Source organism: Hemicordylus capensis, chromosome 17, assembly GCF_027244095.1.
Source record: "Hemicordylus capensis ecotype Gifberg chromosome 17, rHemCap1.1.pri, whole genome shotgun sequence".
Classification (NCBI taxonomy): Eukaryota; Metazoa; Chordata; class Lepidosauria; order Squamata; family Cordylidae; genus Hemicordylus; species Hemicordylus capensis.
Window position 1 is genome coordinate 1,605,390 of NC_069673.1, and position 24,965 is coordinate 1,630,354.

A 24,965-nucleotide genomic window follows, 5' to 3' on the forward strand; every position below is an offset into this window, starting at 1 on the left:
GATGGCAGCTGGTCTGCATGTAGAAAGGCAGTTTGGACCCCCCTCCTAAATAACAACGATAACAACAAATGCTGCCACAGCACTCTGGGTGGTGAAGAAAGACACACACACTTGTAGTGTGCACATATCAATATCTCTTATGGTTGGGTCAGAAGATGAAGTATTGTCAGAACCAGCTGATTATGCTCAACACATGTACATTCCTGGATGCACCCTGCATTTGAGGGACTCTGCGTCCAGGTTCACTTTTAAAATGAACGCAGGCACAGTCATTCATACAGCAGCATATATGCATGTATAGAAACCTGTACAAACACACAACATAATGTCTGAACAGGGCTACAGTAAACTTTTGCACTGGCCATCAGAGCAGCTCAAAAGCCTGGCAAACAATTAATAACTCATATTTTAACAGGTGGAGACAGCCAGAGAGAGCAGTGACTTGCTTTTTCTTTCCCTTGCCATATAACTTGCTAAAACGAGGGCTGTGCGTGAAAAAAAGAATCGGACCAGATCCAAATCCGATCCAATTTCGAAAATATCAGGGTCAGATTCTTGGGCCTCTGCAGGTGTCGGGTGTCAGGTCAGAGTCAGATTTCTGGTTGGAAAACGACTTAACATCGGAATGTTGCTCATCGAGATCAATGGGGAAACAGAAAAAAATCAGAAGAAAAACCAAGAGTTGGGCCTAGGACTTCAACATTTGACAGAGGTGAAGTATAGCTTGGCAGGACTCTGTGTGGGGAATTTGAAGTAAATCAGACAATCCTATGATTTTTAATGATTTTTTAAAAATAAGATGTTCTTGCAGAAGAGCAGCATTCTGCCAATGGTAGAATGCTGCTCTTGCGCAAAAACACCCCATAGAATGAAACACACACACACACACAAATAGCAGAATTTTCCAATTCATTTCAAATTCACTACACAGTGTTCTGCCAACCCGTTTGTCACCTGTGCCAAATTTCGAAGTCCTAGGCCCATCCGTTTATTTTTCCTGAATGTCTTTCCATTTCCCCATTGATCTCTATGGGAAATGATCCAATTTTATTGGGGTTTCAAAAAACAACAACAATGGTTCCCACCATTTTCTGCTTCTGACAGTCCGACATGAATTCCGATACAAATTCCAACAAGAGTTCTGAGAATTCCGATCCAATATCGGGGACCCATTATCGGATCAGAATGTGGCTGATTTTTTTACTGAGTGCAGTGATATGGGATCAATTCCAACATGGCCAATCCGACTTTTCACAGGCCTATCAAAAAGCCTTTCGATTCAATGTCGAATCCCTCCGAGATCTACCCGCTGCTCCCAATGCACCTTCTGCCTGCCCATCCTAGAACACACCTCAGAATCCTCTGCAACGCGCTGGCTTTCTGGGGCCAATTCTTGGATCTTCCTTGGAAGTCAAACAGATCTACGGAGGGTTCCCAGAAGGCCGGAAGTCTGACCAGCACCATTCTGGTGCTGCCATCAAATCCTCCTTTAGAATTACTAAGGAAGCAAAGCCATCAATGAAAGGTCCCGTGTTCAAGAGCCGGCTTCTCCTCACATTTCTCTGTTTGATGGTTGCCAAACATGACGCGGCCTCTTCCACCTCAAAAAAAAGACTCCACCTAGACAACATCCAGATAAACTATCTCCTCGCTGTTCGAGGAGGCAATGCGGCTGCATCAGGCCTGGAACAGCCGTCGGCCCAGAGGCTTTTCCATTCGGCGGAGGGAAAGAGAGAAAAAGGCCAAGTGAGGCTGGAAGGCCTTTTCGGCTCCGGATACAGGCTTCGCTCGTCTCACAGCCCAAAAGCGGGAGCAACGATTCAATGCGGCAAAGCTAATCCTAATGGGCATGAAGGTCAAAACCGAACGTCGACTGGGCCCAGCCACCCTACAGAGCTCCCTCGGAGAGAAACGTATAAGCATCTTTGCTCTATGTATACACACACACACACACACACACACACACACACACACCCCAACACACACCAATCCGAGAATTCAAAAGGCAAGTTTCAGGACATAAAACACAGTTTCACAGATATGTCCCAGCTTTACCGTGAAACATTATTCTGAGCACTGGCCATCGCCATGGTTGGCCTTCTTTCAAATGGCTGTTTGATAGAAGGCCATGGACAGTAGGTGTGGGAAGAGAGTTGGCTTCCCAAAATGCCCAGACCACCCCCAGCCAAGGAGAAACTGAAGCTGGAAGTTAGGAAGCGGCCTTCTACGGAGTCAGACCCTTGGTCCACCTAGCTCAGTCTTATCTACACAGACTGGCAGCGGCTTCTCCAAGGTGGCAGGCAGGAGTCTCTCTCCCAGCTTTCCTTGGAGATTGCAAGGATTGAACCTGGGACCATCTGCGTGCAAAGTAGATGCTCTTCCACTGAGCTACGGGCCCCCATCCCCTAAAGGAAGTCTCTTGCAACACTCACATGTAGTCTCCCATCCAAATGCAAACCAAGGCAGGCCCTGCTTAGGAAAAGGGAGCATTCATGCTCACTATTGCAAAACCGGCTCTCCTCCATTTACCCTCTCCCTCCACAAGTCTGGGAATTTCGTCCAAGTGTCCAATGTCTGGCTCCTAAATTTGGGGGCTGATCCCAGATGCAGAGAAAGTTTGTCAAGATCAAACCTACATACTCGCCTCCCCAGAAGGCCCTCCAGGTTTCACCAGAAATGCAAGGAAGCAGACCAATGGGCTGGAAAACAAAGCAAATGTATGCTACGTAGAGTGATTCACTCTAGACACAAAAGTTTGCATTCTTTGGGTGGAAAGCAACCCAGTTGAACCAGTACCGCATAATCTATGCAAACGACTCCTAGCCTATTCCAAACCAAAAAGGCACCTTTTTAAAGTGGTGAGTCTCTTTACTGAACAGAGGGAGAGCAACTGGCCCTATCCGTCCTCAGCACGGCACACCTCCAGTGGCTGTTGCTGGGGTCTATCTGAGGTTTCTTTTTTCTACTGTGAGCCTTGTGGGGACAGGGAGCCCTTTCTTTCTTTCTTTGTTTGTTTGTTTGTTTGTTTGTTTGTTTGTTTGTTTATAGCTATGTAAACCACTTTGGGAACATTTATTGATAAGCAAAATATCCGTTGTATTCGTATTTGTAACGGATCTCTGGCCACTTTTGACAATCTCTTTTCTCTAAGCAGTGAAATTTGTATCACACCATGGTTAAATGTCACAATAACGTGCCAGGGACGGTAGGAACATAGGAAGCTGCCATAGACTGAGTCAGACCATTGGTCTATCGAGCTCAGTATTGTCTACCCAGACTGGCAGCAGCTTCTCCAAGGCTGCAGGCAGGAGTCTCTCTCTCTCAGCCCTCTCTTGGAGATGCTGCCAGGGAGGGAACTTTGAACCTTTTTCTGCTCTTCCCAGAGCGGCTCCATCCCCTGAGGGGAAAATCTTGCAGTGCTCACACTTCAAATGCAAACCAGGGAAGTCCCTGCTTAGCAAATGGGACAATTTGTGCGTGCTGCCACAAGGCCAGCTCTCCTCCCCTGCCTTCATTCGGAAAATGGCTGTGATTTGTGGTGTTAATATTTTCCAGCAAAATTGTGAGCGGGAAGGGGTGACGGAGGCCACAAAGCCACGCTTCTTGATGGACCACCAGCTGCGATGAGGGTAGCTGAAGGCATTTCAATATAGCTGATGGATTTGAGGGCAGCCAATAAGCAGAAATGGGGAGGGGGGTGATTGATCTGGGGTGACTGAGGGGGTCGGTCTCTGGATGAAAGGTGTTTGTCAAGTTATGGACACCGCATCTTACTGGATCTTGGCATATGCAATGAGACCAAATCACTGGGTCATCTGTGGACTTGTACAGATTTTATGTTGAATAGCCACTGCCACATTTTAACTGCGTCTAATATGGAATGGTTTTAAAATGTTGTACTTTGTGGCAACATCGTCGTCATTGTGAGTGCTTAGTGACCCATTTGCTGGACTGTTCATATTTTATTAGGGTCATTTTGTTTTGACAATATAATTTGAAAAGTTTGCTGCCTGGGGTTCTCCTGTCAGTTGGTGTTTCAAGGAAGGGTGCCCACACTGAGCAGAGCTATTCCTGGAGATACCCCCCAACACCCTGATATTTTTGGCCATATAAAAGTATACCTCCAGTCACATGGGGATGCATGCAAGTTCTTGGAGACTCTGTTCCCATCCTGGAGGTTAGGAACATAGACAGTTGCCATACACTGAGTCAGACCCTTGGTCCACCTAGCTCAGTATTGTCTACCCAGACTGGCAGCGGCTTCTCCAAGGTTGCAGGCAGGGGTCTCTCCAAGATAGGGCTGAGAGAAGCCAGGGAGGGAACTTGAACCCTCGATGCTCTTCCCAGAGCGGCTCCCTCCCCAAAAGGAATCTCTTCCAGTGCTCACACTTCTAGTCTCCCTTTCAGATGCAACCAGGGTGGACCCTGCTTAGCTAAGGGGACAAGTCATGCTTGCACCCACCAGACCAGCTCTCCTCCCAGGAGAGGTTTGGCAACCCTGTTTTCTGTGGTGTGCGGCATTTGCACCTAAATCACCTCCTATTTGCCTGGATAGCTGTAGGTTTCCATCAGGATCAGAAGGGGTGTGCCCCTGAACACCAGGTGCTAGGGAACAACCACCACCAGTATTTATACGCCGCTTTTCAACAAGAGTTCCCAAAGTGGTTTGCACAGAGAAATAATAAAGAAATAAGGCGGCTCCCTGTCCCCAAAGGGCTCACAATCTAAAAAGAAACATGATAGACCCGCAGCAACAGTCACTGGAGGGATGCTGTGCTGGGGGCGGATAGGGCCACTTACTCTCCCGTTGCTCAAGAAAGAGAATCACCACTTTAAAAAGAGGCCTCTTTGTCCAGTTAGGAGGGGAACATCAGCAGAAAGGGGAGACGGCCCTCTTTGCCCCACTGACGGTCTTCCCAGAGGCATCGGGTGGGCCACTGTGGGAAACAGGATGCTGGACTGGATGGGCCTCCTTGGGCCTGATCCAGCCGGGCTGTTCTGATGCTGATGGCGCACCAGTCGGATGAAAGGACGCTTGGTGTGTTTCATGCCACAATTCTGCACAACTGTCAGAAAACCCACAAGACGTGCTAGGAACACAGGAAGCCGACTTATGCCGAGACGGACCCCTGGCCCATCTAGTTCAGTACCGTCTTTACGCCGACTGGCAGTGGCTTCTCCAGAGTAGCAGGCAGGGGGCTTTCTGCACGAAAGATGCAGGTGCTCTTCCACTGAGCTTCGGCCTCATCCCCTTAAGGGGAATATCCTACAGGGCTCACACGTGGAGTCTCTCATCCAAATGCAAACCAGGGTGGGCCCTGCTTAGCAAAGGGGGCCATTCATGCTGGCTACTGCAAAACCAGCACTCCTCCGCTTAAGGAGTGGTCCTGGCACTTCCGGAATTCATTCAAGTTTCTAGTTCTGATTGACGCAGAGATGCTTGAAAAATCTCTCCGCAGGGGCAGGGGCAGGGGCTGCTGTCTCCAGGGAGGTGGCAAAAGAAGTCGCAGAATCCCCACTCGTACACAACAGATCCCCGCATCCCTCAGTAACACAGACCTGTTGCTATCGCCTCTGTGTCCAAAGGAGGCCTGCAGAAGCTGAGAGGCTTACAGGCCAAAAATATCCCTGTGATCCTCACACGGGCAACTCCAGCAGCTTGCTCAGGTGCATGAGGAGCTTAAAGGCCAAGAATATAGCTGCTGGATTTTCAAAGTTGTCCCTCTGAGAACCGGGGAGGAGGCAAACACCCCTCTCCTTTTGCAGAGCCAGGCTGCCTTGCGCTCAGCACCAGTTCTTTGGCAAAAGGATGCGTGCAGGCCTGAAAAGAAGTTAGGCACAGCAGTTATGCAGATTCCCACATTGCAAGTAGTTGCTGCAAACTTGATTTGGAGATGCTTTTTCGGTTGGGATTTGCTCTGCCTGCCACCCTTACAGGCAGAAATATGGTTCTGCCTTCCACTGCCACAGGAATTAAAATCTGGTTTATTACACCTTTTCTGGCAGAATATGGGGCAGTTTCCCGGCTGCAGGGCAACAGGAGGGGAAGAATATGTGAGAATATGAGAGGAGGGCTGGTCTGGTGGTAGCAAGCATGACTTGTCCCTTTAGCTAAGCAGGGTCCACCCTGGTTGCATATGAATGGGAGACTTGATGTGTGAACACAGTGAGATATTCCCCTCAGGGGATGGAGCCGCTCTGGGAAGAGATGAAGGTTCCCAGTTCCCTCCCTGGCAGCATCTCCAACGAGAAAGGGCTGGGAGAGAGATTCCTGCCTGCAACCTTGGAGAAGCCGCTGCCAGTCTGTGAAGACAACACTGAGCTAGATAGACCAATGGTCTGACTCAGTATACGGCAGCTTCCGATGTTCCTAACTCCCCTACCAGAGAGCAGGGGAGGTCACACTGCCAGCCTCCTTGCCCATCTGGGGTGCACCTCTCTGTTTCTCTCTCCCCGCACCTCACACTAGGGGTGTGCAATATCAGATTGGTTAAAAAGGAAATGGTCCATTTTTACCCAGATCGGAGGGATGCAGAGAGAGTCCGAATCTGAACTTGCACAAGCCAGTTCGGATGAGACTTTTCCGACCCTCTTCAGAAAAACACAGGGTTGCATGGAAAAATTGTTTTAAGGTTGGTCTGATCCTGACCCCAATAGGGTTCAAAGGAACCCGAACCAAGATTTGTGGGGTTGGGTATGATAGGGTCAGACCCGATCCTGACATTTTTGTTCATGCACAGGCTTGCCCAACAACTCTCCCTGCAACATAAGGGAGAAAAGGCTAGTCTTGTGGTAGCAAGCATGAACTGTCCCCTTTGCTAAGCAGGATCCACCCTGGTTTGCATTTGAAGGGGAGACCACATGTGTGAGCACTGGAAGAGATTCTCTTTCGGGGATGGGGCTGCCCTGGGGAGAGCATCTGCATGTTTGCATGTAGAAGTTCCCAAGTTCCCTCCCTGGCAGCATCTCCAAGATAGGACTGAGAAAGACTCCTGCCTGCAACTCTGGAGAAGCCAAGTCTGGGTGGACAATACTGAGCTAGATGGACCAAGGGTCTGACTCAGTATACGGCTTACGTTCCAGCAACTGGCCCATTTCCAATGACTGTTCCTTGCCTTTCCCAGGAAAATCAAAAATTTCCAGAGACTAGGAATGCTGATTCACTAGGGAATGTTCAGTGCTCTGAGGCCAATTCAAATGTGCCAGCTTTCCATTTCCGACATGGGAAAGACTTGGAGTGTAGGAAATACATGCAAGCAGAGGAGAGATTTCACACATTTTGCTGAATGTCTGTGTCCCAGGAAGCCACAACAGATAGCAGCCCCCAAACTTACGTGGGCTGCTGTGGTAACCACTTGCCTCTTTCCAAAAAGACCATTACGAGGGCTGGGAGGACAAGCACACAGATTTAGGCTAGAAGAGAGGAGGAATTTCCTGAGTGTAAGACTGTCCAAGCCTCAGAACTGACAATGAAGACACTGAAGTGGTGATAGCTTCTGCCTTTTAGGATCGACCGTTAACAGTCAAGGATCCAGCAGTCAAGAAATACATCACAGACTAGCTCTTGGTAGGGTTGCAATGAAGGACTTGGAAAGGATTTTGAGATGCCATGACGTGTCTACACCTACAAAGATCAGAATCGTTCCAACAATGGTTTTTCTCGTGACACTCTATGGATGCGAAAGCTGGACTTTGAAGAAGCAAGATAGAAAAAGCATTGACGCTTTTGCACTTTGGTGCTGGAGAAGACTTTTGAGGAGACCATGGACAGCCAGGAGAACAAACCAATCGATCATAGAACAAAGCAATCCAGAATTTTCACTCGAGGCACAAATGACCAGGCTCAAACTATCATGCTTTGGAGATATTATGTGAAGACCCAGCTCACGGGAGAAGTCCGTCATGCTGGGGAAAGTGGAAGGAAAGAGAAGAAGAGGACGGCCAGCAGCCAGGTGAATGGACTCAATCACAACAGCAATGAATGCACCATGGAGAAACCTTCAAGACCAAGTGGAAGGCAGACCATCCTGGAGAGAATCTCCAGAGCTTCGACAAGAGCGCTTGCCATGGATTGATTGCTTAAGTGCCGTCAAGTTGGTGTCCACTCTCGGCAACCACATAGAGAGACACCCCTGCTTAGCAACAGGGACCATTCATGTTTGCAAGAGAGAGAGAGAGAACTAGGGGAGAGGGGGCCCATGTTCTCCCCGGCAGCCCCTCGGAGTGATGGAGATAATCAAGAAAACAGGGAGGGGTGGAGCTGGGCAGGGGGCAGGCCTCTGGAACTGAGGGGCCCAGGTTCTTTGAACCCATCCGCTCCATGAGAGTGACACCCTTGCTCCTGCAAAGACCAGCTCTCTTCCAGTCTCCTGGGAATGGATGCAGACTGCCGGAAACTCCAGGCCAGTCCTCGAGAGATGGCAACCCAAGCCACTTCTTCTAGGAAGCTCTTCCCACCATGGCTGAACTGATTCTTTTTTTTAAAGACCCTGAGAAGCTTGCAGAGAACCCCGGCTTCCTTCCCAATGCAGGGACCCCGCCAAAGATTCATTCGCCCCCACGTGCTAGGGATATTAGCCAGACTGGATGATCTTTTGCAGACTCCCTCTGCAGAGGGGGGAAAGTGGCTTCAACCACTCAGCTCCTTGATCATCACCTTCCTTCCACTGACAGGGCGCAGGAACAGCCTTCCTGTGAAAACACAAGTCGGCCTCGGCGGCCTCCCATTCCAGACAGTCAAGGTCTTTCGCTGGGCCCAGTGCTCAGCGTTATTTGAAGACAAGGTCTAGCACAATAGTTAGCCAGCTAAAGCAGGACTCCGGAGGCATTTTGCCAGAGAAGAAAACCGGTCTGGGACTAGTGAAGGACCAGGGAGAAAAAAGCAGGCCTCTCCAAGCCGCCTCCACAGCACCTACTGAAAACCTTCTATTCAAAAGGAGGGAGCAGCTAGTGGTGGGTGTTGAAAAACCGCCCCAAAATTTCTCCCCCGGCCCTCAAATCTCTCTCCCAAAATTTTGCAGTGAAAGTCCATCTTGGCAAATGCAGCCAAAGGTGCACACACACGGAGCGCCTGATCGGCCTTTTTCTCCCTCGCCAGTGCCGACACCGAATGGCACGATGCCCATCTGCCTCTTGCAAACGTCTTCACCGAATCGGCACACGTGGCTTGGCCCCGAATATCTCCTGGTTTGAGTTTTGAAGCAGCCCACTTGGGGTCATACTATAGAAGCCGGTGAGCAAAAATCATCCCAGGAAATTATCTCCTCTCTCAGGGTTGGAGAGTTGCACTTGTGGGAGCGAGCAGGAATCACTCCCTTTGCTAAGCAAGGGGCGGCCATGGCTTGCTTTTGGATGGGCGGCTGCATGAGAGCACTGTAAGAGATCCCCCTTGGGGGATGGAGCCCCTGTCTCAGTGGCAGAGCATCTGCTTGGCCGGCAGAAGGTCCCAGGTTCAACCGCTGGCAAAATGATTGCCTGAAGCCCTGGAGAAATGCTGCCAGCCAGAGTAGACAGTAGTGAGCTAGGTAGAAGGGTGAGCTAGGCAGAAGTCGGAGGGCTGTAGGCCACCTCCAGCCTCGGGGGCGGGGTGCCTCTGAGTATCCGTTGAGGGGGGAGTAACAGCAGGAGGGAGGGCATGCCCCCTTTCAGCTCCTGCCTGTGGCTTCCAGCGGCATCTGGTGGGCCACTGTGCGAAACAGGATGCTGGACTAGATGGGCCTCCTTGGGCCTGATCCAGCAGGGCTCTTCTTATGTTCTTAGAAGAAGGGTCTGACGCAGAAGGTGGCAGCTTCCTATGTTCCTTCCTAATCACCGGTGGGGTGGCCAGGGATGGGTCCCAGAGCATGGTCTAGAGGCACAAGATACAGCCCCCTTGCTGAAGCAATTACCGGCTGGGGACGAGGCCAGAGGCTGAGCCAAGATTTTAGCTGGGGGTTCCCACCTTACCGGAGGGTGTGTGTGTTCTCCTCATGCACCCCCGCTACAAGAATCCCAGGGCCACAGAGAACCCACGCAACGGCCATCAGGATCAGGATCCTGCCGTGGCCAGTTAAGGGCGCCACTTAAATGGCAGAGAAAAAGCTGCAGTCCGCGTGTCACATCCGACCTCCAGCCGACAGGCCAAACCACAGCTAGAGGGGACTGGGGTGACCCGACTTCCTTGCCGCCGGTCGGTTCCAGTTCTGGATGCAGATGGCGAGGAAGGGGCCCAAGGAGGGGAGGAGGGCTGGCCTGGTGGTCGCAAGCAGGCATTCCTCCCCTTAGCTAAGCAGGGTCTGCCCTGGTTGCATATGAATGGGAGACTTGATGTGTGAGCACTGCAAGAGATTCCCCTCTTAGGGGATGGAGCCACTCCGGGAAGAGCATCTAGGTTCCACGTTCCCTCCCTGGCAGCAGCATCTCCAAGAGAGGGCTGAGAGAGACTCCTGCCTGCAACCTTGGAAAAGCCGCTGCCAATCTGTGAAGACAATACTGAGCTAGGTGGACCAAGGGTCTGACTCAGTCAGTATATGGCTGCTTCCTATGTTCCTATAGGGAATGGGAGACACCAGTTCGAATTTCTGCTGTGCTCACACGGTGGACTTGAGCAAGCCACCCTCTCAATTTATCCTACCTTGCAGGGTTGCTGTTGGGAATAGCACCCTCCCTCCTTGTTTGCATCAAGGAAGAACCACCTCCTGGCCCACAAAATTCCCCAATACCCCCAAATTTCCAAAAAATCTGGCCAAACCACGGATACCCAGGTCACGATTGATGAGACCTGCCACAATTTCCCAGTCTCAGATACTCAGACCCGCCATTGGGATACCCACGGTTGGCGAGGGAGGACTGTAGTTTGGGGGTTTTTTTGGGAAGAAGTTTCTAGTCCTCTTGACTGCAAGGAAACATTTCGATAAAGGATGCTTTGGGATCCAAGAGGAAGTTGGACTATTCTTATCTTACAAGATCTACACTGGTTGCCAAAAAGTTTCCGGGCAAAAGACAAGGTCTTGGTTATAACATATAAAGCCCTAAACAGCTTGGGCCCTGGGTATTTAAGAGAACGTCTTCTTCGCTATGAGCCACACCACCCATTTAGATCATCCGGAGAGGTTCATCTGCAGTTTCCACCAGTTTGTCTGGCAGCAACTCAGGACAGGCCTTCTCCGTTGCTGCCCCGAGGCTTTGGAACGTGCTCCCTGCCGAAATCAGAGCCTCCCCATCTCTGGCAACTTTCAAAAAAGGCAGTCAAGACACATTTGTTCACCCAGGCTTTTAATTAGATACCGTTTTAAGAGTTTGGTGATTTTGAATCGCTTTAATGTTTTAAATTGTAAATTGTTGTCATGTTTTAACCTTTTTATTTGGTGTTTTCATTGTTTTGTTGTAAACCGCCCGGAGACTTGCATTATGGGCAGTATACAAGTATGATAAATAAATAAATAAAATGAAAGCATCATTACTTCTAACGAAACTGACAGTCCAGCTGAGAAATGGTGCTCATATCTCCCGTGTGGGTCCTTAATGGGCCAGGAGAATAAATACACGACCTAAACTTGGAAAGATCAAGGCAGAGTTCTATGCAGCCGCTCAACTTCTGCACCAGAGCAGAGGCCCTGCCGGAATTCACCTCACTTCTAAGCAGTTTTGCAAAAACTCCATAAGCCGCCAGATCCAACAGAGCTTCTCTGCAAGGGTCGAAGAACGCTGTGTGATAGAAGATGAGTTTCTCAAGAGACGGGCTGCCAGGCAGTTACAGTCAAAAGAATGGAACAAAAGACGACTCACGTCCATTGTAGAACCACCCCCTGCTAACTAAGCAGAAAGGCACCTTCTTAAAAGTGGCAATTCTCTTTATTTAGCAGGGGGAGAGCAACTGGCCATCCCCATCCCCAGCACAGCATCCCTACAGTGGCTGTTGCCAGTGTCTACCTTATGTTTCTTTTTTAGATTGTGAGCCCTTTGGGGACAGGGAGTCATCTTTATTTATTTTATGTTTATCTCTCTATGCAAACCGCCTGGGGAGGTTTTGTTGAAAACCGGCATAAAAATATGTGTCGTATTCGTGTCGTATTTAGATCTGGCACTACAGAAAAGAGCCGAGGAAGTTCCTTTCAACATGGGGGGGGTGGTCCTTAAGCCCACCCCTTTGAGGTGGTCAAACGTCTGAATCCCAGGGTTGGCTTACATTCTGGGCAGCTCTGTCTGGCACCCCTGGGCACGTTTTCCAAAGGCCTGTTCTGCTGCGAAGCCCTAGTTAGAAGATAGGGTTACCGCAGGATACGTCAACATAATTACTTCAGCTCCAGTAATTTTATCTCCGGCTTAGTTGCCAAGTTAGCGGTTTCCACCGCTCGGCGCTCACTCAAAGCCTTGCACCGAGTTCAGATTACGCTTCTGTTGCGATTGTCGGTTTGAGAGTCACGGTCCATCGTGTGACAATTCAGTAGCCAGAGGGTACTGTCGGCAGCGTTGTAGGCAGAGAGTTGAATTTGGGGCTGGGGGACCAGGGGGGAAGGGGCCGTGATTCTGTGGTAGAGCATCTGCTTTGCATGCAGAAGGTCCCAGGTTCACTCCCTGGCAACAGCTCCAAGTAGCGCTGGGAGAGACTCCTGCCCGAAACCTTGGTGAGCTGCTGCCAGTCAGTGTAGACAATACCAAGATAGATGGACCACAGTCTGACTCAGCTAGGCAGCTTCCTATTTTCCTATCTGTTCTAAAGTATAAGTGTTAGATTCAGGGGTTTTTTTTGGGGGGGGGACACATCATGGCACAGCAGGGAAAGGACTTGACTAGCAAGCCAGAGGTTGCCGGTTCGAATCCCCGCTAGTATGTTTCCCAGACTATGGGAAATACCTATAGTGGGCAGCAGCGATATAGGAAGATGCTGACAGGCATCATCTCATGCTGCGCAGGAGGAGGAAATGGTCAACCCCTCCTGTATCCTTCTCATTGCAGAATTTGGTCTTTCTAGCTCTACTCAAAACTCGGCAAGATTTTACTAATTTCCCATTCTAGTCTGCAGCCAAAGCAAAACCAGCAGTGATATCTGCAATCTATTGCTTATTCCCTTTCACTCCAAAGCTTGCTTCTTTAGAAAAAGCAGTTTAACACAAAAAAATCAACTTGAACTCTTGTGTTTGGCTTCTCCTCCTCCTCCTCCTCCTCAGCAACTGGGAGTTACTGTTGTGTAGGGACCTGGAGGAAGAGCGAGTTTTGCCTTTAAATCGGATCTGAATTCCCTGGTAAACATGACACTGAGTGTTTAAGACAACCCCGCCCCCCCCCGCCCCCCAGGGATGCATTTCACACACCTAGTGTCTCCTTTAAACAGGGTCACCACATTCGGGCACGCAGCATTAGCGTCCCAAGGATCCATGACTTCCCAGGCACAGGGCCAGCAGGCCAACATCGCCCAGGTGGGTGAAAGATTACGAGACGATAACGGATGTTAAGCCATTAGAACACCCCTCAAACACTAAATAAATGCCAAGCAGCGTTATGAACAGAAGGGAGAGGAGGAGTGACAATTCGGAAATGTGGGTGTTTATGTAATACCCTATTAAACATCACAAAATGATGGGCAAGTTTTGAGTTTCACAGAACGCTTCTTCAGAAGAGTTACACACAGAGACACACACACTTAAAGACAAGATATAGATATAGATATAGATATAGATATAGATATAGATATAGATATCTGTCGAGGGGAAGGAAAAGAAGGGGAGGAGAGACTGTGTTGTGGCGGCACAAATGAATTGTTCCCTTTGCTAAGCAGGGCCTGTCTTAATTTGCATTTGGATGGGAGACTACATGCGAACACTGCAAGATATTGCCCTTAGGGGATGGGGGCGTAGCTCAGTGGAAGAGCATCTGCGTTGCATGCCAAATTCAACATTGTTTTTACATTTTAAGTCAGTTAAATTTGTGCTGTTTTATTGTAAACCGCCCAGAGACATGAGTTTTGGGCGGGATATAAATATGTTAAATGAAATAGAAGGTCCCTGGGAGAGACTCCAGCCTGCAACTTTGGAGAAGCCGCTGCCAGTCTGGGTTGACAATCCTGAGCTAGATGGACCAAGGGTCTGACTCTGTATAAGGCAGCTTCCCATGGTGGTGGTAGGCATAGTGGAAACTTCACGTGCCTGCAATAACTTATATCGTCTTTAAAATGGTGGTTCAGAAAACTCTGTCCAGCCCCAGCAGGCTAGTTTGGCATGACAGAAACCATCTCTGCCCATCTTTAACTCTCAGTAAGCCCCCCTCCGCCACCCTGGATCTAATAGGATTTCCTTTCTTATTTTAAAGACGGGGTGGATTTGATCAGAGAAACCCCCTGGGAAGAAAGGGTTCAATCTACACCCCTCCCTGAGCACTCCTTCCCTGCTCAAATTAGCAGCCCTTCCTAGCTGCCACAAGAGCTGGTTTTGTGGTAGCAAGCTTGACTTCTTGTCCCCTTTGTTAAGCAGGGTCTACCCTGATTTGCATTTGGATAGGACTTCATGTGAGCACTGTAAGATATTCCCCTCGGGGGATGGGGCTGCTCTGGAAATAGCATATGCATGTTTGCACGCAAAAGGTCCCAGATTCCCTCCCTGGCAGCATCTCCAAGAGAGGGCCGAGAGAGATTCCTGCCTGCAACCTTGGAGAAGCTGCTGCCAGTCTGTGAAGACAATACTGAGCTAGGTGGACCAAGGGTCTGACTCAGTGTATGGCAGCTGCCTATGTTCCTATGCTGTTACAGATCTCTAGTAATGGTGAGTCCAAAAATCTGCCCATCAGACCCACAAGCAGAATATCTCAGTTAAAAGCAAGCAAACAGAAAAGCACACAACACACACACACACCCCAACCACAACTTCAGAAGCAGCTCATCCTCACTAGCTGGGGGGGGGGGGTTTGAAAGAGGCACAGCTGCGTCTGCTTCCCAGTGGCTCTCCTCTCTCCGGTGTCGCCAGGCCGGCCATCCATCAGGTACAGCCACGCAGCTCTACCTGACAAATGGCCAGCCTGCTGGCAGCACAGGAGAGACAAGGGAGCCACCCGGGCTGGGACGAGCGCGTCATCCCCATCTCATTATGACGGTTAAAAATTCATTAATGAGAGCAGATTGGTATTATGTGCCTCCCTTTAATTAAAGAGGGCCGCGGAACAGCATTTTAAATGGCCATGTCATTTTCTAATTGACATCGCTGCATTATAAAAGAAAAAAAATACTTAAACCGAACCTGAAACCACGACAGCTCTCCACCCACCCAACCTTTTCCCCACAGCAGGGTTCATTCGGGTTTAAATGTTTAATATGCCCATGAAATATTGACAGCTGAGAAAAGGAAAAGAGATAATGTTTCTCAAGGTGGACGCTTCCACTGTACTTACCTGAATCTCAACACACACACACAAACACAAACACAATGCCCCTTGCCATCGAGGAAAGCTGTGGGGGGGAGAGAGAGATACTCAACTGCTAGGGAATAAAGTGTGCCATCGAGTCGGTGTCGAGCCCTGTAGTTGTCTTTGGTAGAATACAGGAGGGGTTGACCATTGCCATCTCCGACGCAGTATGAGATGATGAGGCCTTTCAGCATCTTCCTGTATCGCTGCTGCCTGATAGAGGCGTTTCCCATAGTCTGGGGAACAGACCAGCGGGGATTCGAACCGGCAACCTCCTGCTCGCTAGGCAAAGTTACTTCCCCGCTGCGCCATTAGGTGGAATAGTCAACTGCTATTTGCACACTCAGCCGTTATTTGATATACTAATTATTGGGGTTTCGAAATGGGCAGAAATGGGCTAACTTGTGAAGATGGTCATAATCCACCAAGATGAGAATGAAAAGGCCGGTAGGCAGATCCGTTCTTGCCAGGACTTCTTAATTGAAACGTGGGCACTAAGCAAGGCCAACCTAGACAGAGCCGGTGTTCTTTGCAGCAGGTTCAACGAGAAACCACGCGGGGCATTCCTGGCCCACCATGGACTGGAAAGATGGAAGAGGAGGACACAGAAGGCGGATACACACGAGACACTGAGCCATTCGCTCGGACACGGCTCCAGCTTCCCTTGTGGAAAGCACCAAGAATTGGGGGGTTCAGATTTCGGGGGCCCCCCCGACTGTGAGCCTCTGCCAGGCACGGCCAAGGAGGGGGAGAAGGGCCCTTCGCCCGTCAGAGCCTGTTTACGGAGCTCTCCCCTTCCGCTCCCGCCTGCTGCCTCCTCACACTCTGCCTTTTCACAACGCATCAGAAGGCTCAAACGGAAAAATGTCATCGGGCGGCAGGCTGGTCCGCAGTTTGTTGTCATGTTTTTAAACAACGCCGAACGCTATTATGAGGCCGACGCAGGCAGGCAGGCAGGCCTGGGCTGAACCTTAAAGGCCCTGAATCACTTTGGACGCACAGAAGCTACATGGCCCTGGAGAGCTGCTGCCAGTCAGTGTAGACAAGGCTGAGCTAGAGGGACCAAGGGTCTGACTCGGTAGGAGGCAGCTATTTATGTTCCTATGAATGCAAGTGCAGACTTAGGAAAATAGGAAAGTGCCTTTCACCAAGTCAGACCCTTGGTCCATATAGCCCAGGATTGCCTATACCAGGCTTGCTCAATTTAGCCCCCCCCAACAGCTTTTTTTGGACTACAACTCCCATAATCCCCAGCCACAATGGCCAATAGCCAGGGATTATGGGAGTTGTAGGCCAACATCTTCAGGAGGACCAAAGTTGAGCGGCCCTGGTCAATACATACTGGCAGTGGCTTCTCCAAGGTGGCAAGCAGGAATCTTTCTCAGCCCTGTCTTGGAGATGCTGCCAGGGAGGGAACTTGGGACCTAGATGCTCGTCCCAGAACGGCTCCTTCCCCTGATGAGGGGAATATCTTGCAGTGCTCACACTTCTAGTCTCCCATTCAAATGCAAAACAGGGGAGACCTTCCTTAACAAGGGGACAATCTGTGCTCACTACCACAAGATCAGCTCTCCTCCCCCGTGATGGGGTTGGACTACAATGTGCATCATTTGCAGCCACAATGGCCTAAGGAATTATGGGAGTCCAGCCATATCTGCAGACCCAATGTTGAAAACCCTTGATGCAGGAGATCGAATGGCAGGTCTCTTCAAACTTTGCAATCTGCTGGTTATTACTAGTTGAAAATGTTGGGGTTTTGTGTTGTTGTTTTTAATTTCAGGATTAAAAAGTTGAAATGAACCCTTTCCAATGCAAGTCCCAAAAATACAAAAAGGGAAGATAATTTCTCTTTCTTGACAAAAACAACAAGCACGACCGTTAAGCCATCCTAAGTGACCTGTGTCATTAACAAAACAGGCTTTGATGAAACATTCAGAATATAAATATATCTAGTTTAACAGCAGAAGCAGAAGCAGCAACATGGAATTCTACGCTCCCTAGTGAAATAAGAGCCTCCCCATCTCTGACAACATTTTAAAAGTCTTTAAAGACATCTGTTCACCCAGGCAATCTGCTGGTTATTAAGCATAATAGTCATATGCTTAACAGCATACCTTAAATGCTTTTAACCTTCACAAAAATGCACAGAATTAACTCACTGCATCATCAACGGTAAACGTTTCTTCGGCTGTACATCTTCGTTTCTTGGATTTATACCATTTTGCGGAATTTGGTTTATTTTTCCTGCATGTAGGGTGTGTTTGTTTGTATTGCAAAGGTGCTGTTTTTTTTTTTTTTACATTTTTGTATTATTAATTTGCCGCATTGTTGTTGAGATGGTTTACTGTTTTAATAGATTTATTCTGTAAGCTCCTTCAAGTTGCTTGTTGAGAGAAGAGGGGTATAAATTTTTAAAAGAAAGTCAATAAATATTGATATGGTGCTTTGTAATCATTTTCTTTAAAGTTAATGCATTGAGATGCTGCAAGGGTCGATCAGAACAATATTTTTCCATTTGCACCTTCTGAGAATCGACTCCCCACCTCCATTCCCTTTCACATTTTTTAAAATTCTCTTTCCCTTTTGCATTCCCTTTTAAAATTCTGGCCCAAATGATCTTCCGAGGCAATATACAATTTTGATAGGCTGTCTTTTGTACTTTGCTTTTTCTCCAACCATTGTTCCTACGCAATACATGTCAATTTCAGTTTAGGGCTGTTCCGTAGGACAGGGTCCTAACCTCATGTTTTCGTTGGGGCAAGATATGGAGAAATACAAACTAATGGGATACCTCCAGTGGAGCCTTGGGATTTTACTCGATAGGACTTGTTCCCAAATGTTGTCTTCTGCCTCGAGCCTTTGGGGAGGTGGAGGTTCAAATAAAAACCCAACTTCTGAGAAGTCTGGGCTTGCACCAAGAGAGTGGCAGAGTTCTTGGGAACAGTGGAACACATCTTAAATTCGGCAGCAAATGCATCAAGGGCAAGCCAGGGATCCTCCCCTCTCTTCCTCAGGAAAGAGTCAGCTAAAATGTGGTGGGGAAATTCTGAAGTGTGAGATCTCGCTTGTACAGCAAGTTTGCTTGTTGTAGATCCGTTTCTCAGAGGTACGCATGACACAGGCATGGGAGAAATGAGAGAGAGAGAGAAGGACTCCTTGCCTCTGCCCTTGCTGGTTACTGCTTAGAATTAATCTCAATCAAACTATATTTCACCTTCTAGCCATCAACAAACTAGTCTTTTATTCCTCTCTCTCTCATAGGATGCGGCCTTATACTGAGTCAGACCCTTGGTCCACCACTCTCCACACCCCACAAATACAAACAGGAGACGGAGAAACTAGATTGGGCGGGGGGCGGGGGCTTTCTCCTTCTTCTGTGATGCTGGCCCTCGGGTTGTCCAATGCAGGTGAAGGGCCGGAGGTTCCAAACAGACAAAAGGAAGGATGGCCTGCATTATGGTGCGATTTAATGGCCACAAGATGCGGTGATGCCCACTGTCTCTGGTGGCTTTAAAAGACGAATGGAGCAATCCAAGGAGGGGAGATCTGCCAGTGGCTGTTAGGAAGGCTAGCTAAATAAAACCTCCAGGGACAGAGGCAGTCTACCTGGAAAGCAGTCGGCAGCCAAGGAGAGTTCTTGCCTTCTTGCAGGCTTCCCAAAAGCATCTGGTGGTTGGCCACCACGGGAAACAGGACGCTGGATTAGACAGCCTTGGGCGGACTGATCCAGCCTGACTCTGCTTCTGCTCAGTGGTGCAGGAGGGGGAATTTTGGCCGATGCAGCTCCTCCCGTCACTGACGGTGGGCATAAGGAACGCTTCACCCTTAAACGTTGCTTGCGACAAGCTTAAAAGAGCGTCCTTCCCACAAGGAATGCCAACGCCACGGCTGCCCTCACCGGCCTGCAATTCCTTCCTTCCTTCCTCCCGCCATTCCCCGGCAGGCTTCGGGAACAAGGGAGGGTGACCCGCACGGCCACCCCGCCCCGTGGCTTCCGAACGGCTCATCCTGTCATGGGGACCAGAGACTGCCCAGCTGGCCCACAGAGGATCTGGCCGGGAGCGCGGCTGGCTTCTTGCTCTTGTTTTTTCCTCCGGGGCGGCAATTTCTCTCCAATAAAATCTTGCAGATGCCGGCCTCGGAGCCATCTGGCAGCGGCCGGGGCTTCCTGCTTCCTTGCAACCCAGGCATTCTCAAGGAGGGGGGAGGAAGAGAGAGAGAGAAATTAAGAGGAGGGAGGAGGAAGCGGGTGGCAAAAGGCTCGGGGAGGGAACGGTCTGGACAGAGCAGGAGGCCCCCGGTGCCCAGGAGTTGATCCCAGGCTCTGCACAGGACGGCACAAAGCCCAGCCGAAGATGGGAGAGATCATCAGGACCAGGATGGGGTCCCGTTTGTATAGATGTGGTGAGAGCCAACAGCCTAGATGGCTTGAAGAGGGGTTTAGACAAATTCATGGAGGAGAGGTCGATCAGTGGCTACTAGTCTGGTGGCTGTGGGCCACCTCCAGCCTCAGAGGCACGATGCCTCCGAATCCCAGTTGCAGGGGAGCAACAGCAGGAAGAGAGAGGGCAGGCCCTCCCCTCTTGCCTGTGGGCTCCCCAGAGGCATCTGGTGGGCCACTGGGGGAAACAGGATGCTGGACGAGATGGGCCTCCTTGGGCCCGATCCAGCCGGGCTTCTGTGGATTGTGTTCTTATGTGGGGGAAAGGCAAGCTGATCCTAGCCACTCTGGCCTCCTTCTAAGCAAGCAGAAACTGGAAGAGAGAGAATGAGGTGGTGTGATCCAGTCAGGCGCCACTTCTGTCCAGTGGTGCAGAGGGGGAATTCTGGTAGGTACAACTTCTCACGTCATCGACCGTGCGGATGGGCGGATAGCTGGACTTGCGGCAGCAAGCATGAATGGCCCCTTTGCTAAACAGGGGCTTTCCTGGTTTGCATTTGAATGGGAGACTGCATGTGTGAGCATTGGAAAAGATTCCCCTTCAGGGAGGGAGCTGCTCTGGGAAGAACATCAGAAGGTTCCCAGTTCCCTCCCTGGCGGCTTCTCCAAGATAAGGCTGAGAGAGCTTCCTGCCTGCACCCTGGGAGAAGGCGCTGCCGGTCTGTGAAGTCAACACTGAGCTAAATGGACCAAGGGTCTGACTCAGTAGGAGACAGCTTCCCATGTTCCTCACCACAGGAGCCAACGCTGACCCCTTTATTAATCCCTTTCTGGATTCTGGGTTGGGCAGGCCAGGTCTAAATGCACTACCACTGCCTGGTCAGCATCCTGCCTCCAGCCCAGCAACAAAGTCGGAGGATACCGGTTGGAGAAGAACCAAATCTGATCCCATGTGCGTGCACACACACACACACACAGAGAGCTTGTGGCCTCTCTCGCTCTCCCGCGCCCCTCTGCACGATCCAGAGGATGCCGAGTGCATTAAAAATAACTGAGGAAGGGCCGTCTCTTCATTCCTCTCGACAGAACTGGGTCTCAGCCACGCCGCTTGTTTACGGCAGAGAAACCCTTCGCTGTGGATTCTCTGGCCAGGGCCCATGGGCAAGGCAGCCAGGGGCAGCCCCACACTTGGGGGCCCACCGGACGGAGAGGTTTCGCCACCATCAGATCTACGTTAGCCAAAAGAGACCCCGGCAGGTAAGGAGAGTGTCAGTGGTACAAAACGGCGGGTCTCTACGGCCCAGCCGGGGATACATGAAACCGCAAATGGAAAACCCACAAATGACATACTGGGGTCTGAGACAACAAGACGCAACGGATTCTGTCCCTGAATTTCCAGATTCTTGCGTTCCGGTGATGAGCCTCCCAAGGGGATGACCGAAGCCACACCAGGGCTGTGTGTCGTTGCAGATTGTCGTCGTGAACGGTAGCAGCAGTCAACGGAGGGTGTGTCCAGTTCTGGGTGCCTCAGTTGGGGAGGACAGCTGGTCTCGTGGCTGCGAGCAGGACGTGCCCTCTTTGCTAAGCAGGGTCTGCCCTGGTTTGCATTTGGATGGGCAATGGCGTGAGAGCCCTTCTGTGAGATATCCCCCTTAGATAGCAGTTCTCAAACTTCGCTCCCCAGGCGTTATTGGACTATAACTTCCCTCATCCCCAGGCACAACACTGTTGTACTTTCAAACGTTTTGTGTCCCTCAACCTACCTTGAGTTCCTGTCCCAGGACTAGAGCTGGGACCTTCTGCGTGCAAAGCAGGTTGTCTGCCACTGAGCGATGACCCCTCCAACTGACAGGGGGGTACCTATGAAGCCACCTTATACTGAGTCCGACCCTTGGCCCCTCCATCTCAGCATTGTCAGCACAGACTGGCAGCAGCTTTCCAGAGTTGCAAACAGGTTTTTCGTGGCCCTACCTGGAGAGGCTGGCAGGGATTGAACCCGGGACCTTCTGCATGCAAAGCAGATGCTCTGTCTCTAAGCTACAGCCCCACCCCTACAGAAACAGTCAGGAACGTTCCAAATCCAGCCCGCCGCCAAGGTCAGACTCCAGCCAACGGCTCACCTCCACAAGCCCTGCCCAGGGTCTGTTTAGCCATAAGCAGACAAGAAAACCCAGCTGCAAAAGCACAGCCAGTTCCCGAGCAAGGGGGGGGGGACACTCCTCTCCCATCCTCTCCAGTACACAGAAGATTAGGCCGCCTTCGCTGCATACACCACAAATGCTCAAATCCAACATCAATTTATTCACCGTCTAAGCAGAATTCAAGCTGACGCGGCGGGGATAGGCTGGAAATGTATCTTATGAGGAAAAGTCAGCCGTGCACTCGGGGAAAGGGAGAGCGAAGGATGCGCCATGAATCCCCCTTCCCGCTGAAGGGGGGGCCCTTGTCCTGCCCCCAGGAAGCACATCGCCTTGCAGTTCGGAGAGCTAAAGGGCGCCCTTGCTAACTGAGCCCAGAGGCACCTCTTTAAAGGGGTGCTTCTCTTTATTGAGCAGGGGAGAGCAACTGGCCCTCTCCGTCCCCAGCACAGCACCCCTCCAGTGGCTGTGGCTGCAGTCTGTCTATCATAGGATTGTTGTTGTTTTTTAAGATTGTAAGCCCTTTGGGGACAGGGAGCCATTTTTATTCATTTATATTGATTTAAACCGCTTTGGGAACTTTTGTTGAAAAGCGGTATCGAAGTATTCGCTGTATTCGTATAAAAGTCTGCATTGGATGCTTACTAAAACTGCCAACAGGTCCCATTTATGACTGACTTGGTCATCTTGTTCCCTTAATTCGCTGGCTGAGAAGCCCTCGCTGGGAGCTCCAGTTAGGAACATAGGAAGCCGCCTTCTACCGAGTCAGACCCTTGGTCCATCTAGCTCAGTATTGTCTTCACAGACTGGCAGCAGCTTCTCCAAGGTTGCAGGCAGGAGTCTCTCTCAGCCCGATCTTGGAGATGCTGCCTGGGAGGGAACTTGGAATCTTCTGCCTGCAAGCAGGCAGGTGCTCCTTCCAGAGCGGCCCTTTCCCATGAGGGGTGGGGAATCTCTTACAGTGTTCACCTGTAGTCTCCCCTTCAAATGAACACCAGGGCAGACCCTGCTTAGCAAAGGGGGACAATGCATGCTTGCTCTCAAAGCTCTCCCTTGATCTGCCCTTGCAAATTCACCTTGTTTTGCTTTAAAATGCTAACTTTGTAGACACGACAGTGAAGTCATCAGTGCTGTATATGCACATCACACATAAGAGGGCTGCAAGGCTGAGAACATAAGTGTATGTGACTGTTCACTGTTCTGCCACCCAGAGGGGTCCATGTTGGCTACCTTGTTTCTGCTGAGCTTCTGCTAAGCCGTGGGGTGGACTAGATGCCCTTCAAGACCCCTTCCAGCTCTAACATTCTAGGATGCTAGAATGGAAGTGGATGGGATTCCATTTGTCAAACTGCAAGATAGCAATTTCCCTTTTAAGGCTGCCAAACCCTGAAAGACCTCCTGAACCTCTTTAGGCTTGCCGAGAAGGGAAAATCCTTCCTAGATGCAGCTTTTCTTGCAAGGCCTTCGGGGTAAATCTGCCCGACATGGAAACGCACCCTCTCCATTCCAGAGGAGATGCGAGCTAAAGGGTTTTAAAAGCCCCCGTGTGGAAAACTTCCTGGAGAGAAAGAGCGAGCCTTATCAACCCTGCTCTCAGCTGGAATTCTGCATTTACCTGGAAGTTTTATGAACAGCAGTTTTACCGCACGGTTTTTGCTTTTAGCTCGAATGGAGGGTACAAGTACACATATTGGCCAGATTTTCCTGGAAGCCCCTGCAAGTTATCAGGGAGCAGTCCACACCTGCAATTCGGATTTTCCATTGCACCCAATTGTAGCCCGATTTATCTCCGGAGTTAAAAATGCCACTATTTCCAGCGGTTGTTTGAGACAGCTTTAAGTTCGCAGTAAAGCCTCCTGGTAAACTCGCGATAAAATCTGGTGTGGGTAAAACCTCCTGACTAGGTTTTCCTCATTTTTAAAAATATTGAAATCAGGAGGTGGTCTTAAATTCAGAGACCTCTTCCTTTTGAGCCTGCATTCAACCTCTGCTTTAAAAGGAGGTTGCTTGAATTCAGAGTTGTTCTTGATGCAGAAAAATGCCGGTGCGCTCACACAGAGCTATTCCAGAGGAATTTCTGCCTGGGAAACAAAAAGGAAATAGGAGAGGCCTCTCCCACCACACACACACACACACACACACACACACACACACAATCCCACCACCGGCCTCCGCTTAAGCGTGCAAGCCTTTGCACACTTTTCTTTCACAAGCTCCTTGAACGCCTCGAGCGTTCTCAACTCCATGTTTTCCACCCACGTTGCTGACGCTGCCATCTCTCTTTCCCCCCTTCCTCTCCCCACATTTTCCTTCTCAGGCGGCTGACCCAGATTTCGTAATGAATGAGAGCATACAGTGTTCCAACTTTAATTATTTCCCCCACTTTTTCACCTCCTCATACATTATGCATCAAGGGCGGGGGGGAGTCAGAGAGGCACACACACAAATCCGCCACCATCGATTTCTGCTTCCATCACTAAATTATTCCACCCACAAATCAATCAGGTGGAGGGGGAACCAAAGCCGCTGTCAGACCGAGGGCTTCCCTCCTCATACTTCAAAGCAAAACTCCACCTTTTGCCAAGCGAGGGATGCAATGTGGGTTGCAGAGACGGAATCATTCCCTAGGACAGCTTTAGAAAGATGAGGCTACCTTTATCGGAATAGCTTTATTACGATCAATGATCCGTTATCTATACAAACAGATGATACGACGTTCAGATGAGAAGTAAATCATACAGAATACACCAACAGAGAAGCCACATGTGACAACACCAAAAAAAAGGAGGTCTGGAGGTTAGCGGTTGACAGATCTTAACAGCAGCTGCACAAAATTTGGCAACCTTGTAGGTGGTAGGCTACCTTTATCGAATACATCCGTTCACAGGGAGGAGAGCTGGTCTTGTGGCAGCAAGTATGAGTTGTCCCCTTTGCTAAGCAGGGTCTGCCCTGGTTTGCATCTGAATGGGACATGTGTGAGCACTGTAAGATGGTTCTGTTAGGGAATGGGGCCGCTCTGGGAAAAGCATCCGCATGGGCATGCAGAAGGTTCCAGGTTCCCTCTCTGGCAGCAT

The 24,965-nt window shown here is 50.1% G+C and overlaps 1 protein-coding gene across 4 annotated transcripts in view; it reads right to left on the reverse strand.

The window, feature by feature from the left end:
* Positions 1 to 24,965, reverse strand: part of RXRA (retinoid X receptor alpha) — a 186,796-nt gene that overhangs the window by 113,946 nt on the left and 47,885 nt on the right. Inside the window, exon 1 of one of the 4 annotated variants that reach the window (XM_053282346.1) lies at positions 16,195 to 16,498. The exons of 2 other annotated variants lie outside the window; for them this stretch is intronic. In XM_053282346.1, the coding sequence (XP_053138321.1) occupies positions 16,195 to 16,276 (82 nt within the window). In that variant the 5' untranslated portion in view covers positions 16,277 to 16,498. Of the gene's footprint in view, positions 1 to 16,194; positions 16,499 to 24,965 lie in introns of those variants that run through there. One more of the 4 variants, XM_053282349.1, reaches the window with a different exon arrangement.